This window comes from Silurus meridionalis, chromosome 5 (assembly GCF_014805685.1).
Source record: "Silurus meridionalis isolate SWU-2019-XX chromosome 5, ASM1480568v1, whole genome shotgun sequence".
NCBI lineage: Eukaryota > Metazoa > Chordata > Actinopteri > Siluriformes > Siluridae > Silurus > Silurus meridionalis.
The window spans coordinates 25,769,656-25,789,739 of record NC_060888.1 but is presented as its reverse complement, the minus strand read 5'-3'; the positions used below and the strand labels follow the sequence as shown (position 1 = coordinate 25,789,739).

At 38.2% G+C, this 20,084-nt stretch overlaps 1 protein-coding gene across 1 annotated transcript; it reads right to left on the bottom strand.

Annotated features, from left to right (window-relative positions):
• Positions 1-559: 559 nt before the first annotated feature.
• c5h12orf4 (chromosome 5 C12orf4 homolog) lies at positions 560-17,232 on the bottom strand. The gene is made up of 14 exons (XM_046850217.1): positions 17,177-17,232; positions 15,679-15,904; positions 14,669-14,814; positions 13,800-13,981; positions 13,350-13,449; positions 11,531-11,652; positions 11,317-11,423; positions 9,444-9,644; positions 7,914-8,036; positions 7,389-7,460; positions 6,760-6,962; positions 4,768-4,825; positions 4,175-4,242; positions 560-2,605 (listed from the first exon to the last, which is right to left on the bottom strand). Exons 2-14 carry the CDS (start codon positions 15,854-15,856, stop codon positions 2,513-2,515), a joined length of 1,653 nt encoding a protein of 550 aa, XP_046706173.1. The 5' UTR covers positions 15,857-15,904; positions 17,177-17,232; the 3' UTR covers positions 560-2,512.
• Between the last annotated feature and the right edge of the window lie 2,852 nt (positions 17,233-20,084).

Below are 20,084 nucleotides of genomic sequence, written 5' to 3'. Positions count from 1 at the left end.
CACAAATCTAATGGATCATCTTTCAAGAAGATTGGAGGTTATTATAACAGCAAATGAGGACTAAATGTGGAATGGGATGTTCAAAAAGCAGATGGTCAGATACATGCAATGTGCATTCAAGAAAAAATACTGGGTAAGAGCAATTAGTTAATACTGGAGGATTCAGTGTCAGTATTAATATATCAGTATTTATATTGTAGTTTTTTTTTTTTAACAGACTATACATTTGATCACCACTGCACCTTAACATGATTTATCTGTAATAAATGGACATTTGTCACCATCCAGATGAGGATGAGGTTCCCTCTTGAGTCTGGTTCCTCTCAAGGTTTCTTCCTTATGCCATCTCAGGTAGTTTTTCCTGGTCACAGGCGCCACCGACTCGTTCATCAGGAACAAACGTACACTTCTGAAGAACAAATTCATTCTTTCTTACCACATTATCTGTAGAAAGCTGCAGACTGTCCATTGTTAAAAGCGCAATACGAATAACGAATTGAATCATTTGAATTCCTAATTAAATATTTGCACATTTGCATAAAATCATAAAAACCATGAATGATTTTGAATTAATGTTTATTTCACTGTAAAAACGTGCAAGAGAAAAGAATTTTACAGTTCACTCATTTCACTTCTAATCAATATTCTCAGTAGTAATTAGGGCAAATAAAAAAATAACCAACATTTTGGGAACATTTTAGAATATGCTAATTAGGAATGGGATAGAAAATGAAAATATAAAAGCAAAAAAAAAAAAAAAATCGGTCATGTAGAAATTGAGATGTTTGGTAAAGAAAAAATAATTTCACATAGCCAATCCAATATCAATATATTGTATACAAATATTATATTTACATTTGCGGCATTTTGGCAGACGCCCTTATCCAGAGCGACTTACAACTGAGCAGAGGATGGTTTTTTTAGGACTTTGCTCAAGGGCCCAGCAGTGGCAGCTTGGTGGTGGGATTTGAACCTGTGATCTTCTGATCCAAAGCCCAATGCCTTAACCACTGAGCTACCACCTCCCCAATTATACAAGTCCCAATCAAATCCAATAATGACTTACGCCATCTAATGGATTGCATAATGGTCACCAATAGGTAGAAATATTAAAACGTAAAGTTGTATTTTTTTTTTTTTTTTTGTATTCCTACATACGTTACAGATGTTCTGTTGTGTCTAAATACATTGTACACTGGTTCAGTTTCCCCTTTTTCTGGACAGGAAAGTGTTAATTTCTGTGGCGTTATAAATGTTCAGCCATGACTCATATTTTCTTTTCAATTCCACATCATTTTCATGACATTATAGCTGTAAAGACCCCTAAGGGAAGAGGAAAAGCCCATAATGACCTGATCTGAAATTTTAAACAAAAAAAAAAAAAGCACAAAGGACCAGTCATTACTGAACAAAAGAGAATGTCAGTGCACTTACTGACTCCCAGTGACAAGAGACGAGATCAGTTTCTAGACGTGAAAATGTCGTTATGTGCAACGAGGGGAAAATGAAACTGATATTGAATTGATACCGAAATCTTCTAAGAGCGTGGCCACGAAGCCTTCCCACAGAAAATCTGAAATGAAATCCAATCACAAAGTAGTCTATGGGACTGATGCGAGAGTCAGATCTCATTGTATTTTTACTAAATTCTCGCTATGAGGACCTTTCATGTCACGGATGCTGATTCTGCACCAGGAAACTGATTTAAATATTATGAATATTATGTAATGAATGGACATTCGGTGTAAGATGAAGATGGGTTCCTTTCCAAGTCTGGTTCCTCTCAAGGTTTCCATCCTCATACCAATCTCGGAGTTTTTTTTCCTCGCCACTGTAGTAGCCACTGACTCGCTCATTGGGGATAAAAACTTATAGGAAATAATTAATGATCATTTATATTTGTAATTATTTCTGTTAAGCTCTTGGGGACGATGTGTAACGTTAAAATCTCTAAACAAACATCTGATCCATGCTCGGAGCCATACATTTTGATTGCTAAGATATTTCTCTTTGGGAAGGGTTTACATTATTTTACATTTAAGCATGTTTCTTGTAAATATTAGTTATAAGACATTCTTTATGCAACGAATCCTTCAGTGCTGTGCTTCTTAAAACGACTGAGATCTTAGCTCTAATCCCATCCATGGCTAAATACTTGGTATCCGGAGGTCATCGCTGAGTTTTGCTAACACATGCCAATTGTTTAGAGTAGATATAGCTGGGAAAAATTCTTCAATAAGCACAGCTGTGGCATTCCCAACTAAATTTTCCACACATCTGGATTTTAAATAAGATTACATACATACGTGTACAGACCCAAAAAAAAAAAAATGTTTTAAAACTAAATGATCATTGTGCATTTTCATTCTTCACCATGTCACATAAACCCATGTTTCAGTCACCAACCCAAGCACCTCACACTCTGAGATCTCTAGTCGTGTCCGTCTTTTCTGAGGTAAAAGTGTGGCTGCAAAGCATCCTGGGAGATCCTTCTTGCGTACACGTGGCTTGGTCAGCGTTTGGATGTGAGCGTGAGAGTGGAGGAGACTCTGAAGATCTGAGGGAGCATGCTGCTCAGCTGGTAGAACATTTCTTCGGAGATACTCTGTCGAATAAAAACAGGAGCGATTGCTGAGCATGAGAAGTTGGTCAGGAAATGAGCAATGGAGAATTCGAACTACAATAAAGCTATCATAGAATGTAAATCGGCTTTGGTGGAAAAAAACATCGCCCAATGCTACTGAACATCAGGGGGCGTGCAGAAGAGTAGAACTTGTTGATTACTGTATTTTCCATTAAATAAACAACTGGGTGGTAAAACCCAAAGAAGTTTTATTTCATCAGCATGTCCTGAGGGCTTTTTTTCCCCCATTCACGACACATCATTTAATGCATTTAGTGTAACGGTGTTCCTGTTACTTTATCACTTACGTTACAGCAGCTATAAAAATCCGTTCCCCACGACATCCTCTATTTATTCTCACTTCGGTATAATAAAAAATACGCAGCCTCTCTTAGACGTTTCGAACGCCGTCGACTCGTTCTTGGTCAAAAGTATTAGGACACGACATTTCCAGACAATACTGTATGTGGTTCTTCTTCAAACTGTTAGTATTTAGTTGGAGGTGCACGATTTTATAGGATGTCTTTGGACGCAGTAGCATAAAAGTTTTCCGAGCTTCAGTTTCAACTCCATGAAGGTATCTTCTAAATGGGCTGGAGTAAAAGATGAATGTCCTGCGATAGATCTATAAACCCTGTTAGATATCTTTGGAATGAATCTGAACGCTGACAGCACCCCAGTTGTCCTCACTTATCTACACCAGTACCTGACTTTACCAACACCAACACACATTTGTAGCTGAATCAGCAAAATCTCCAGTAAATAAAGTGAAACATCTTTCCAGCGAAGTGTAGGTTATTATAACATCGAACAGCAACTGAATATGGAATGGGACATTCAGAAAGAAGAACAAACAAATCCTATGGTCAGGTGTCCATAATCTTTGTCCATATAGTGTACAAACATCTCCGTGTAAAACACTGATCTCAGCAATGACCAGTATTATAACTACATTATGTGAAGTCTGTGTAAGTTATAATTATAAAATCATTCATGTGATCCGAATTGAGAAAATGATTTAACACCTTTTAACCAATCAGAACAGAGCAAAGTTGTGGGATATTAAAGACTAAAAGCAACAAGGTTGGATTTATTATTAATTGATTAAAATTGATATATATATATATATATATATAAATAAACACGAACACAATATGCATTTGATGTGGACACAGATTTAGACTGAACTATTTAGAACCAGGACAGGGGTGTAAAAGTGGTGGCCACGAATGTCAAAGATCCCTTTGATGCTTGTTTTTAATCCTGTTATCCTGTCAGCGTGGAGGAGCAACACGCTACGAGTTCCCTCAGGTTATTAGACAAATAGAGGCAGCTGGTGTTCAATAAAACAAAACTTCATCGCGGTGGATGGAGCTGAATGACACGGTGCAAGAAAAGGTTGCGCTAAAGCCGGAGATGAGATTTGTTTTCGCCAGAGTGAATGAACTCAAGGGTACAGGTCAGTGCACTAAACTAGCACTGTAATAAACAAACAAAAAAAAAAAAAAAAAGATGTAATTCCATGTTTCCTCAGAGCTTACAAGGTCATACCTGAGGGACGATGAACTGAACGGTTCGAGAGATGCCTCCATCCCATGATGCCATCTCCATCATGAAACCTTCAGGGGGGGAAAAAAAACAGATCTCAAAAATGTGGACACTTGAATACAAGAGTATATTTTTTGTTGCCTGAAAGAAAAAGTCTTATGGTGAAAATGTAATTAGTGAACATTAACTTCATTTGAGCAACATAAACCACCGGAGCTTTTTACCATAGTGTCAAAAACCAGTCTAACATTCTAAAGCTACAATGTGCATCGAACACCAAAGATCTAAATCTGCGCGAACCTGAGCGTCCTGACCTCTGTACTATGACTATCTACATTATCGGTTATTATGTCGCCATGGTTACAACCATCAAATGCTGAACTTAGGATAAATGGTTATATGTTTTTTCAGAACATAATGTAATTCCTACCACTAGTCCTGTAACTGCTGCAACAGCCAGAAAAGAAAAATACACAAAAGTGCACAAACAAGGCAGAAGATTTCGAGCTGACACTCGGGTTCCCAGGAGTAATTACGTAGTGGGCAGCGTGTTCGCTAAAGTCAGCAGTTCCTCTATTTGCTCTTTGCTTACTCACCTTTCACACATTTAAACACCAACTCAGCGCGCTTCAGACACCAGGGAATGGTCATCTCCTGCACAGAGGAAAAGAGCAGGACTATAATATCTTAAACCTCTAACTAATTCTGGGCAACAAAAGTGCACCATAAAGCAGTTTTTGTTGGAAAATTGTTTTAAGGATTGCATATATTTAAAAGCTTGTGGACACCTGGGTATGTGCTTCTATTTGAACATCCCATTCCACATTAAGTCCTAATTTGCTGATGCAAAGCATATCTTCATGGAGCTGGCTTTTTGCACATGGGCACGGTCATGCTGGGAGGAAAAAAATTCTAATGCTACCACAACCTATACAAATGTGTGTCTGCAAATTTATGGGAACAGTTTTGGGAAAAAGTTATTCATAAAGGCTGCTCTTTCAGAAACTGCACAAAAGAACCTAAATATCGAACATTAACCATTCAAAGTGAAGCTACAAAAATGTAACGCAATGACAAACCCTCAGCTGTTAATCACAGAGTGTCTATAAACATAGTTATGTGGAAGAGGGCAGATAGCACGAGATCTTAATGTAGTTAATCTCAATAAATAATTATAGCCAAGTTTCTTTGACATAAATCTCCAGTTATGGAGCAATGCAGGACGAGACATTTATTTCTGGAATATTCTACAGTCTGCTTGTGTTTATCCTTTTATTATTTTGGATTGACTTTTAGCTGAAGTTAAATCTGGATGGAATATAAAAAGGAATAAAAAAAGACTTTTCCTGTCTGTGGCCAGCTGGAGCAGGATCAGGATCAGCAAGGTATAAATTTTTTTCCCCTCAAACACTTTAGAGAGTGTGACCAAAAAAAATTAATAATGAAAGTATCTAAATTACAGAAAAATATTTTGGAATCGAAAAGCATCGGTTTCCAATTTATTATGGAAACTTTAAACCGGTTGCACGGCTTAAAACATTTACTTTCACCAAAAGACCGGTTTCAAAACAAAAAAATCCAGAGCAAGTGCAGAAGCTGATTCTGGAGGTTTCTACACCTTATTTATGGAATACATTTTTGGTTTTTACATCTACAGATAGACCTCACCTTTACGTCTTTTGAACGTCATTTTAAAAAATAAAAAGGTTTGGTTTTGGCTAATAATAAGAATTAAATCAAATCAATAAATCGTTAAATAAGGAAGTAAATAAATAAATATATATAATGCTGACAAATGTCTTTTTTTTTTCCAAATCATTTAAAAATGTCTCATGACATCCAGTACCCACAGTTCCAGGGTTCTGGTTCATGGGAGTTTATTCAGACTTGTGAATGTGTAGTCGTTATTCGCAGTGTTTCATTTGCATTGAAATTTGCAACTTAAATGTTATTCCCAAAGGCTACAGAGAAGGTTCAGTGCTAGTTCTGATGCTACTAAGAGTCATGCTGCTTCTTTGGAAAAAATCAGGTGTCCATGATAGTACACTAAAAAGTATGAAAGGTTGCTGGAACAGTACAGAGCTTGTGCTTTTGCCTTGATTAACATTTAACAGATGTTAATTTCACTCTGAATTGTTATATCCATTGCCATAAACTTTAAAAATAAAGCTCACTTTCAGCAAACATTTTATATTGGTTTGGGTGGAGCTAAATCCAGAGCTAGCCAAGGATCTCTGGGTGGTGATTATACCACAGTAATACATTTATTTTTTATGTTTTCATCATACATTTATTATAAATTCTGTTTAGATTTAACTCATTTGGATGGATTTATTTTTGCACATATTAAAAAAAATAATAAAAACAATTGGACAAAACCAGATGGAAGACCCTAACCTAAGCTCAGGCTGAAATCAAGGACCCTCCTGGAGGTATGAGAGAAAAAACATCCAAAATTGGTTGCGTATTAAAAGTTAAATTTGTCGCCATTTGGTCAAGGAATCGTCTATAGCTGGTTCTTTAGAAACTGTCAGTGAACAGGTAATGGACCACGAAGACCCACCAAGCAACAAGCTAAACAATTTTACCTCAGACATGTCATGCACGAGCAGCAGCGGGACGGTGATGGTGGTGATGTCGTGCGTGCAGCACACTTTCAGGATGTTGCGCAGCCCCATGATGGCCGGGTCTCGAGCCGTGAGGTTCGCCGAGCGCACGTTATCGTCCACGCACAGGTGGAACATTATGTGTACCTCGGATAAGTTGGAATGACGAGTGATGTAGAATTCACCTGGAGGGTGAAAAAAATAAAAAAACACAATCACCAGCTGATTACAAAAAATAGGTTTAGAGACATTGACAAAAAAGACAGGAGGCGGAGCTGAAGATGCTGCGATTTTCATCTAAAGTGATGAGGACAGACAGGATTAGAAATGAGTTAATAAGAGGGAAGGAAGGACATATTTTGAGACAAGGTGAGAGAGAAGCAATTGAGATGGTTTGGTCACATGTGCAGAGAAAAGACTTTGTGAGGGGGAAAAGAAGGTGGCCATGGAGAAGGTTTATGGATGTGGTGAGGGAAGACATGCAGGTGGTTGGTTTGAAAGAGGCAGCTTTAGAGGACAGGGGGGTTTGGGGACAGATGAGCCGCTGTGGCGCCCCCTAATGGGAGCAGCCGAAAGAAGAAGAATCTGTCGGTGTTTAAAGACAAACTTACCAGGAAGGATGTTGGAAGGGTTTCGCTCAACGTTCTTTGTTTTTTCGTCATGGCTCCCATTTCTAGGAATCTCTGCAGGAGAAGATATGGTTCTTAAAGCTCTGTCTGTGATTACTTTGGCAAAAAGCAAAAAGTTCAAAAATGTAAAAAAACAAAAACAACACAGTTCGATGTATTAAACGTACATTCTACTTGAAAAAAACAACAACAAACAAACTATTTAATACCAGGAGTATAAATTTATTAATACTTCATGTAAGCTACTGAGATCATGAATCAACCAGAAATCCATCTGATCAGAAGTCAGTGACACCCGGAATTCTGGCAAAATATTTAGATGGCCAGAAAAGAGCTGGGTAGCATTTCATTGTTGCTGGCACCAGGCAAACGAAATGAAACACTTCCCTGCGGAGCCCGTGAAGTTGGATATGCCATGGCGCAATGCAGAGGTGGGTGTTTTGAAAAGGGGGGAATCCACTTCCCACACCCCGCCACACACACACACACAGTTGCTGTGTCACTCACCCGGCTGCTGCTTGCTGCTGCGCTGCGCCCGTGCATACAGCACCACCTGCTGGACCACCTCCAGCTGCTCGGAAAGCCGGGAGAAATGGAAATCCGTGCACTCTTGAGACACGGTGGCAAAATCTGGATTCACAACAACGAAGGATGAAATATAAACCAAGCCAAAATACTTTAAATGCTTTCGATATTTTGGAGATTTAGTGACATGCGGAGTGGTCACTGAGCGGGTATGAGGTTGAACTTTGGATCGGAAGGTCGTGAGTTCAAATCCCAACACCATCACGCAGAGCTCTTGAAAGAGCCATAATCCTCAACTGCTCGGTTGTAAGTCGCTCTGGATGAGGGGTTCAGCCAAATGTGATAAATAGTAGATGCTGATGGGACGTGGTGTATTCTAATGAGTTTCATGAGCATAAAATATTGATATTTGTCAGTCACTTTTCTGGAAGTCAGATATTGCATCTATTCAGGGTTTGCTCCACAGACCCCACCAAAAAAATGCTAATGTAGGACTTGGAGCTAGCATGCCTGATTGGTTGGATGTCAGTGGTCCACTCGAGATGGTTTTTATTCTACATTTATGCCATTTGGCACCTTACATTTATCTCATTCAAACAACTGAGCAGCTATGGAGTTAAGGGCACAGGAGTGGCAGCTTGATGTAGCTGGGATTTAAACTGCTGACTTTGATATCCAAAGCCCAATGCCTTAACCATTAAGCTTCCACCTTCTACAGGTTAAAGAACATGGAAACCTCCAGCACCTAGACATCAACATTTACAGCATTCGAGACATCCTTTTCCGGAGCAACATACAAAAGTACTTTGAAGTCCTTATCAATAAATACATTCTGATGCTGGTTCATTAGGAAACAGAGTAAGAATCCAATCACTCTTTTAAAAAAAAAAAAAAAAAAAAAAAAACCTAGTGGGAGAGAATTCAGTTAGAAAGCAATTGAAAATGCTAACGTAAGTACTGCTGGATAGGGTGGGTCTATTGAAGATCACTACAGACTATAACAATCAAGTGGTAATTTGTACCACCACCTCAGTTCCAGAAGAAAGAAAGATCTTGAAGCATGCCTTCCATGAACCCTGTCAGATCGAGGATCGAAGAGAGAGTGGTGCAGTGCGGTGTGCGAGATGAAGATAATAGATATGAGAAGTAGATAGGGGAAAATCAAATCATACAAAATTCGATGTGTCTGAAGAATAGCTGACTTCACCTTTTCTTCATTTTAATATGAAGGTCTAAAACCCAAAGCTGAGGTTTTGAGGAACATTCACCATGTTCCTACCAGCATTTTATTTTCTAGGCGTATTTATTAAATCTGAAATACGTATTATTATAGATTTACTGATATCTATCTATATTTACATATTTATTGAGATTGATCCATATATAAATTTATAGATCTCTATCTATATTGATAGATTTACAGATCTCTATTAATAGAGCTCCATTGTCTACGCCTGATAACTAGAACACTCAGACATCCTTCATATGTAGAGAGGGAGGGAGGTGCCATGCCTCTCTTTATGCCGCTGTAGGAGTTCACTCTGTTGTCGACGAGCAGGACGAGGCCGCAGAGAGAGGACGAGTACAGAGAGAACGCCGTCTGAAGCCGTCGCAACTTGACGCTGCCTCCGCTCCCGTGGCGTCTGTGCCTGCAGAAGTCCAACACGTTAGCCCGGACCAGCCGCAGGTTGTGCATCGTCTTCAGCTGAGCACCTGGAGCGAGTGACGAAAAACTTATATTATGCACGGAATTATCACACACACACACACCAGCAAATAATGGCACTCCTTTTTCAGATTCGTGCTCATGTAAAATGACACCCCGGGTTTAGAAGTGTGCATCGAGACGGTCACAAAGAAGCTACTAGAGCAGGCAGTTTTTACTCTCATGCTGATGGGAGCAGGTGGTTTTCCCGCTCGTGCTGATGGGAGCAGGTGGTTTTCCCGCTCGTGCTGATGGGAGCAGGTGGTTTGCGCTCTCGTGCTGATGGAAGCAGGTGGCTTTTTCTGCGGTGGTCAAAGATGAATTTGGGCGGACAAAGAAAAGCCACACTGTTTAACGCGGGAGTGTATCCGACCACGGCAGGCTGCTGCTGCTTTATCCTGATAAAGGGTTGCTGTGATTTAAATGACAATTCTGATTGCATTCTGCTGGAAGTACAACCAGCGTTGGTTTATTAGAAGACAAAAAACCAAGTACTTGAACTTGGCACAAAGCCTGGCCATGGGGATGCTTGGGCTGCCAAATGGTTTTTGACCTTGATGTGACTTTGACCCTGTTTGGATTCATTAATCGTTCATCCGTTTGTTACTTGTTCATGAGATATCACACTAATTAAAAAATAGATAGACGGACAAAAAAATCTGAAATTCTACATGATTCATGTGAGAAATGTAAACTACTATTACTACTATCATTTGCAGTAAACAGGCCCAAGAGAATGTGAGCAAATAGAACATAACCAAAATTTATTAGATTATAATGAACTTTGATTATACATGTAGACTAAAGGTCGGACGATTAATTAGCACCGAGAGTTGATCTGCAAAAATCCACACAGATAGTTTTTCCGGGTAGCGTTCATCGCTGAAGCGACATAGAAGATCCGCTGCCATTATAAGAGCAGCCTCTAGAGGCGAATCACTGATGGCACGTGTTTGTTCTTAGCACATTTTTCAATGCTGTTTTTTATTTTTGTAAATAAGTTCAATACCTTTTTTTTTTTTTTTTTAAAAAACATAGATTGCTAGTTTTAAAATCTTTTTTATCTAGTATTAATTTTAAAAACTATATGTCGATTAATCGGTTATCGGCAAAGTGCGATCCATATCTATATCAGTACAATCCACTATCGGTCGATCTCTAATATAGACCCATACTACTAAATGTACACTATATGGGCAAATGCTTTTTGCCATGTTATGATTAGACTGTGTATGTGATTTTTGAACATCCCATTCAACATTTAGCCTCCATTTGCTGTTTAACCTTCACTGGATTTTGTGCTTATTCAGACACTAGGGTGTTAGTAAAGTCAGGTACTGATATAGGTAAGAAAGGTGAGGAGGTTCCTGGGGTGCAGTCAGCGTTTACATTCATCCCAAAGGTGTTCAATAGGGTTCGAGCTCTAGAGCAGAAGATCTTCCACTCCAACTCATATCTAAATGGAGCTGGCTTTGTGCACAGAAGCATTGTCATGCTGGAACAGATTTGGGTCTCCCAGTTTAAGTGAAGATAAAATCTCATGCTACTGCATCCAAAGACATTCTATACAATTGAGTGGGAACTTTGCAGTAACAATTTGATTTCAGGTGTCCCTATACTTTTGTTAATATACTATATATAGACCGGTCCCATCCAGGTGTTTCCAAACAGATGCCATACCTAAATGAATGGTAAAGCTTTCCTCCAGCTGTCGATGCTCCTCGAACACTCTGGCTCCCATCTCTCCGGCCTCGCTCAGCTGCCCAGGCTGTACCTTAATCTCCTCACTACGACACAAGCGTGATATATGACTATTATCTGCCTGCTTACAAGAATGAATGCCTTTTATCCATAACATTAACATCGCTAATGAAACTCCTAATGGGACACTTGCGTGATTGTGCTGTTGTTCGGGTTGCGAAGGTCCTGGTGCAACTTCACCACCCACTCCTGGTACTCTTGCTTCTGAATGCCAGTTACTTGCTTCAACTCACTGGCCCACTTGTTCTCCAAGACCTAAATACCAATCAGGAGAATTACTACCACACCGAGCAAGAAGATCCAATAAAAATGTATTATAATAATAAAAAAATAAATAAATCAAAAAGATAGCATTATTAATTATATAGTCTTGTATAGACTATTTCAACGGCCACGTAAGGAAGTGACGTCTTTGGTCCTTGGATGTTTCCGGCGAGTTAACGTGCAAAATGGCGGGAGGTTGTTTAAACGCAGTGATATTGCAGCATCTACTTCGGATTGAGAATATCTACTTTTATCTAAAACCGACAACACGTGTGACGAATTAGAATTAAATGTGAATTAGGGGGAAAAAAAGAAACCAGATAACGATACGGGTCTGGATGCGGTACTTCGGGTAAACAATTAATGTTCTGAGTGAAAAGTTTTTTAGTTTTTGTACATATCTTAACTGTTTTGTTTTAAACTAGAAAGTACGTGGAAACGCTTTGGGATAATATCGACCATTTCAAGCAATAAACAACATTATATCTCATTTAAATTTATAAGGAAGTTTATTACTGATATTTTATTGCTAATATTGATTCATTATTGGTAGATGTTGGGATCAGTAATTAGCTAGAGCTAGCATCAAATTTAAACATGCACATAAAACAAATACAGTTCTTTTTTTCCCCCCAAGCTGTCTAGACTACAAAGTACATACAAGTATTCATGCAAGTATTCACCTCCATATCCTGGTTGTCTGGATGTTTTAAAATCTACATTAAACAAATTGCAGGTTGTCTAAAATTCAGCTGCTAGGATTCTGACCAGGTCTTGTGAGCAGTTTTCTCCAGTTTTAGAGATATAAAATTTGGTTTCCTGTCAGATTCTGGATTAATTTTTAAATACTTAAGATGGCCTATTCGGCCCTACATGGTATGGCACCTCATTATTTGATTAAATTTGGAATGGTCTACACTCTAAGGCGTGATCTCCGCTCTTCCGATTCTGGTCTTTTAGTTGTTCCTCCTACCAGTTTACATTCTATGGGTGAGCAGGTTTTTTCCTCCCATGCTCTGTCTGAATTCTCCTCATTGAGATCAGACAAGGCGAATCTTTTGGTGTTTTTAAATCCGCTCTTAAAACTTATTTTTCACGATAGCTTTTATGTGATTTTTTTTTTTTGTGATGCATTCTTTGACATTTACTTATTTTATTATTATTTTTGTTAGTAGTATTTTTATTATTAGTTCATGGGGTATATCGGTAGGAGAATGCTAAGGATGGAGCCGCCAGGAAGGAGGAAATGAGGACTGGCAAGGAGAAGGTTTATGGATGTGGTGAGTGAGGACATGCAGGTAGTTGTTTTGAAAGAGGCAGAGGCATGTATGGCGACGGATGATCTGCTGTAGTGACCCCTAGTGGGAACAGCCGAAAGAAGTAGAAGATTTTTATTATTATTTTTTTTTAATTATTTTCTATGCTTGGAAAGCGCTTTGATATCTAACTATATCTAACAGCCTACTGCTATGACTCCTGAGCAGATATTTGGTTGATGGCTGCAGGAATCTAAGAAGCCCAATATTATTTCTTTTTGATGGTTTAAATGTTTTTTTTTACCTTTAAGATATGACAATAGAATAGAATGATTGCAGTGCTTTATTAATAACCCTGATAAGTTTCCAGTTCGAAACAAAACACATCTACGTCGTGCTACGAATTGGCCCACTGTGTCGTAGTGGTCTTACTTGCTGAGCTTCGAAGTGCTGCGCTGCCACTGTATTAACATCCTGATCGCTCAAGGTCTTTCCCAGCTCCTGCATGACCTTGTCCATTTCAGCTGCCTGCCTGTATGTGGGTGAGCAAAAAAAAAAAAAAAAAAAAGGTATGAAAGAAAGGAACAAGCTGCCAGTGAAGCTAATGTTCTCTTGTGGACGCTATCTCTTGTGGTGATCTACGCGGTTCAAGCACTTCCTAAAGTAAAGGCATCATAACACCTACATTTATTGTTTTATTTAGTTTAGTTTTAGTTCTGCTGCCACTCCTGGGCCCCCTGAGAACCCAAAGTGAAAACTGATTAAATGAACCTCCACTCCATTAAAGCGGTATTGGTATGTGCCAGCCATAATGTTAATTAAATATTCTGGAATAATTACTGGACACAAATTCAAGGAACCTCCTTTTCATGCTCTACCAACCTCTCCTGGAGTTTCTTCAGCTCCATGTCTCGCTCACTGATGAGCTCGGACACGCTGACGTAGTAGTTGTGCTCCAGGTTGAGCAGTGTTTCCGAGGCCGAGGAGTGAATCAGGTCGTGATACACGTTCGCAAAGTCCTCGTCCCAGCTAGGCTCTTCGGGGCGGGCGTGTTCTAGCGTTGTCTGAAATATAAATAAACAAATAAATAAATCAGCAGACATCACACATGTACACGGTAGGTATGACCTTTCCAGCCATATACGGTTCTTTCTTTAAAAAAATAAAATTGCTCCAGCATGACAATGCCTGTGTGCACAAAACCAGCTCCATGAAGATGGATGTGGGTTGGAGTGGAAGATCTTCTGCTATAAAGCTCTGACCTCAACCCTATTGAACACCTTTGGGAGGAATTAAAAAACTGAGTGCACCACAGGCCTCCTCACACATATCAGTACCTAAACTTGACTTTATTAGTGGAACATCTACCCAGAAGAGTGGAGGTTCTTATAACTGCAGATGGGACTACATAAAAAAAATCTAGGTGTTCTATTTAAAAAGAAATCATACAAATTTCTATCTATAATCTATAAACGAAAGCTTCGATTTGACAAGTTCCTGTGAATTCTTGCTACTACGGAAATGACGATGTAAACCTGCGATTTGGAATTACGTTGAGAGCTGCCATTAGAGAAACATAAATCATTACCTTCTAAGCGATCAGATTCGAGAATTCAACAGCGTTATAGTGTAATTTTAATAAACATAAACTGGTGCAGTCAGTGCAAAGATCAACTCCCTATGTATTCATTCAAATAACATCTGGTCCAAAATGCTAATTAGTCAACACATTCCATGTGTATTGCTCTTACCTCAGTGTAGGCCTTGGCCCACAGGTTGCTCAGTTTATTAATGTCAACTTCTCCAGTAGTGATCCTCTGCAAAGCTGCTTCAGCTTCCCGGTCATAATCCTCCAACGTTTCTCTTTCGACGAACGCCAGAAGTTTGTTCTTTAAGCCTGAAACAAAGCAAGGTTGAGTTTCTATTTACTGATTTGACATTGTTAATATTTATTCATATATTCGTCTAGAATGTGGGAGGTGGCAGCTCAGTGTTCAATTCACATCACCAACAAGCTGCCACTGCTGGGCCCTTGAGCACGGCTCTTAACCTTCAACCCTTTCCTGGTCTGACCTGACCATGTGCTAAATGATCTCTATTCTTCTGGGAAGATGTTCCACTAGATTTTGTAGAGATTTTACCTCATTTGGACACATGGATGTATGAAAATCAGGAGATCTTCCACTCCAAATTATGTAAAGAATATTTCTCAATAGAGACGGCTTTCAGCACAGAGGCAATGCTGGAAAAGGTTTGGGAAAATTTCACGCAACCTCATTTAAAAGACGTCCTACACAACTGTGTGCCTCCAACGTTGTGCTTTACAGTTTGGGGAAGAAGCACATATGGCTGGAAAAGTCATGTTACAACACTTTTGAACATATAGTGTATTGTTTAATACAATGAACACATGATTTCAAACCATCACAAGCAAGAAATCAGGAGAATGCATAATAAAGTAGAACAAGGCTAAGCACAATCCAGGCCATAGAGCTTCATGCTGAAACATCTGCTAAGACCACCCCAAGTGGCCACACTGAGAAATCTACATAATTACCAAAAGTGATATATACAATGTGCTGATTTGTATTAGTTCAGAAATATCACAATATCAAAATGCAGGAATGTACTTTGGCTGGCCAATAGGTTTTGGTGTAGCATTAAACCCTGAGCAGAAGAACATTGTTATTCATCCCAAAACACAATTCTGTTGAAACCACATTAAAAAAAATTTGATCAGATGATAAGAGCGAATTCTTACCCTTTTCTACAAAGCAGGGGATTTTGTGGAGCAGCATCAATCTCCCATGCAGATCGTTGACATTCTCCTGAACAGGAAACTGCAGAGGAACTTTGAGGACGCAGTGATTTCTCCCTGCCTTGAACTCGAACACGAATTCTTTCTCCGTAGTGCTCGGCTTCCCTTTAGCCTTCCTCATCTTTCACCACGCGAACGGGTGGAAACCAAAAAGAGATGCCCAACACACCTGGAATATTTCAACATCAATTTTTGTCAATATCAACATTTTTCATCCAAGTGCTGGTGGCTGGAGATGCCGTAAAGGATGTTATGTTTTCTGGCAGAAGACATGGTTCAAAACAACGAAATTCTACTGGTCTGGTGCCATCAAATACATCTGGTGATATTTCTGCCCTGTGTAGTGTTAATATGGGGTTGTTGTGCAGCAGGGAAGCTTGGAGACTAATTTCGGGGTGAAAGGAACCAACAGACATTTCAACACCATGCAATTCCGTCTGGACTGCGTCTCTTTCAACCCAACTACCTGCATGTCTTCCCTCACCACATCCATAAACCTCCTCCTTGGTCTTCCTCTTTTCCTCCTTCCTGGTGTCTCCATCCTCAGCATTCTTCTACTGATATACCCCATGTCCCTCCTCTGCACATGTCCACACCATCTCAATCTTGTCTCCAAAACGTCCTACATGCGCTGTCCCTCTAATAAACTCATTTCTAATCCTGTCCATCATCATCACTCCCAATAAACATCTCAACATCTTCAGCTCTGCTACCTCCAGCTCCATCTCCTGTCTTTCACTCAATACCACTGTCTCTAAACCAGACAACATCTCAGGTCTCACCATACACGCCAGTAATTTGACCCTTTTGAAACAGATTAACATCTTTTCCACGATCACAGGACGTGTCTTCTGACATGATTGTTTAAGAAAAGAGAAGCGACTCACTGCATCAGTTTGGGTTAAATAACGTGTTGCCAGATGAAACATAAATCATCCATGCGGTAATTATCCAATAGGAGGCTTTTTACCTATTTGCTTAATTAAATCCAGGTGGTGACTTTGTTTTTGAACGGGCAGTGTTTATTTGCAAAGTAAACACACATGATATATATAAAAAGAAAGATGTAAACAACGTCCATGGTGTTTAATCAAACCAATGCAATGGCATTTCCAAAACCCGTTAAATAAACGGTTACAATGTGCATATGCACGTGCAAACATAGAACACTGTGCCAACATGCAATGGCATCACAGGGTTCAAAAAGTACATGGTAGTAATAATAAAACAAACAATGATGCAACCCAGGCCTAATAAACACCATCACCCTGGTATTCTCCTGCACGAGCCCGGCTAGCTTCCGGGTTCCATTCGAGCTTCACCTGCTGTCTAAACACGTGATCTCTACAAGCAGCCACATAACACAAAGGTTTGTTCTTAATCTAATCAGGTGATTTTTATGCACCAGTGTGGGGTTTAATAGTGAATTTAACACGCTTACTGTCAGACCAGGCTGAAGTTCGCTTCCTATTCACCAGCTTCTCATCTGAATTGTCGGTTCCACCTTAAAAAAAAAAAAGTGCACCTACAGTTTTTGCCTGTAGATGGCACCAAAAGCCGCTTTTTATTCTGCTTTGATAAAACGTATTGTATAAATAGTGTGGTGACATTTTACTGTAGAAATGTGAAATAAACTAAATAATTAATTAATAATGTAAATAATTTATAATCAATTTTTAATACACGTTTTTAAAATTAATTAAACATAAATAATTAATATAAAACAAATGCAACATAATATTTAACAATATATAAACTTGATATATAATAAACGGTATATAAAATATAAAGATGAACTTTTTTTTTTTTTTTTTTTTTTTCCTAGTTTATTTTTTTTTATTTTTACAGCACTAACACACCATGACAAATTTGTATATTTCTATATGTAACTCATGATACTTGGCAATTAAGGTTTAATTTTGCTTTTTTTCAGATTTTGGTGTCAATTATCTAATCAAAACTGCAAAAAAATGCACATATAGCAAAACAGATATATGTGCAGATCTTTTCAGTAGCATGACATTTTCCCTTCACCTGAACTAGAAGACCCAAAACTGTTCCTGCATGACAATGCCCCGTGCATAAAGCTCCAGCTCATGAAGATATGCTTTACATGGGTTAGAATGAAAGATCTCCTTCTATAGAGCTCTGACTTCAACCCTATTAAACAACTTTAGGATGAATGTGAACACTGACTGCATCCCAGGCCTCCTCAACTCACCTCCATCAGTATCTGACTTTAATAACACCCTTATGGCACCCTTAAATTAACACAGATCTCCATACACACTCCAAAATGTATTGGAACATCTTCCCGGAAGAGTGGAGATTATTATAACAGCAAATCGGGCCTAATGTGGGATGTTCAAAAACTACACACCAATCTAAGGCTCAGGTGTCCACAAACTTTTGTTCATATAGAGTAACTGTAAACGTCGATTTAATGCGGTTTATGGCACCATCTAGCGGCTTAAGGTATTAAATGTTGGATTTTTTTTGTTAAGGTGGAATGGAAAATCCAACTGAAAAGCTAACTTCAGCTATTTTGCTTGTTTCGTTCCAAAAAGTTCGTCGTATATTAGCAAACGCAGATTCGAGAACAATATATACAATTTATATTGTACGTTATATAATAGTTTAATATGTAGACGAGGTGTTATTAAATATGTAAAATATTTATACACCTCTCGTGATCAATTGCAGTTTAAAGCAAAAATTTCAAATATTTGGCGAATGTGCGTTGCATATTATGAAAATATAGTGTGAAAGCAACATTCCATTCATTCAACCATTTATTAATTTATTCATCAATTGATTGTTAATTCTCACTGCAATCATGTATTTCCTATATTTCCCATGAATACAGTAAAAAATGAAATTTTTTGGCAGTAGGTAATATTATTATTATTATTATTATTATTATTATTATTATTAATGATATTTAATTTAGTAATAATGAATTTTTATAATAATAATAATAATAATAATAATAATAATAATTATAATAATCATAATCATAATAATTAGATTTTTTAATATTATTATTATTATTATTATTATTATTATTATTATTATTATTATTATTATTATTCCAGAATCAGCTTTACTGGAATCAGCTTTATTGGCCAAGTATGCCTGAGCAAACTAACAGCAGTTCTGGCCTCAACAGGACACAGAATAATAATAAATTAATGATTAAAAGCAACTTAAAACAACTAGATACCCAAGCATAAAAATAGTACACATTGGTATGAAACTGAAAGGAATGTTAGTGAAGTTATTGTCCAGTTAGTTAATTAAAGGAAAAATTGCAGCTGTCTGAAATTTGTCTGAAATAGCTGTAAGACTTACGGCAATTGTAATTCATAATTCTGTTCGAAATGAGCACTATTCAATACTGTATTAAGTGATAATCTGTGTTTATAGATATCGGAAGCACTATAGTTCTCTAGTACCACTCTGTGCAGCTGAGGATGGTTCCACATGAACATCTAAAGATCCATGATTTCATTTTTTTTTTGCTACAATGGCTTACGACTGCAGGACTGGTCAGCACACCTTAAAAATGATGGAACTGTAATGGACATTTGGATGCAACCAAATGAGGATGGGTTTCATTGTGAGTCTGGATCCTCTCAAATCCTTAAATCTTTCTAAAAACTTTTATTGAAATAAGTCATTGACATGTATTAAATTAGTTATGAAATCATATGCATTAGGGATGTGCATCTTCATAACCGAGGCCGACGCGATTCACATCTCGATCCATAGCCAACGATACAATACATTAAAGATACATATGAAGCAGCTACTGATGCGATACGATTCACCTCTATTACGATGCAGTGTGATTCGATTTATTTTTGATTCAGCAAAATGCGAATCATTGAAATATGATGCTATACAATTCAATATTGTGCTTTTATTTATTTGGTTCAGACAGACAGTAAATCATAAATTTACTTAAGTGCCTTCTGACTTTTAACGCATGGCCCCTTTCACAAAAACGCCTTTGCAGTTCAAAACAAAAAGAAAAATCATTTTCCTGTTCTGTCTCCAGGAAGATGCAGCTCTACCTCTGCCATGTTAATCTGTATTTTATGTGACTCTTAGAAATTCACTTAGCAGCAGTGGTGCTGAGAGAAGGCGTTGAGAAACAGTTTAGCGAGGAGAAATCAATCTAAATAAAAATATTGGTCACAAATTATTGGTCACTTTCTAAATAACAAAAGTATAGTTTGGTTTGTTCGTATGCAGTTTTATCTGTGATGCAAATCTCCATTGTGCCACTAGGGGGCAGCAGTTTAATACTGTTGTGCATGTCGTTCTATGTACAGATTTGTTCTGTA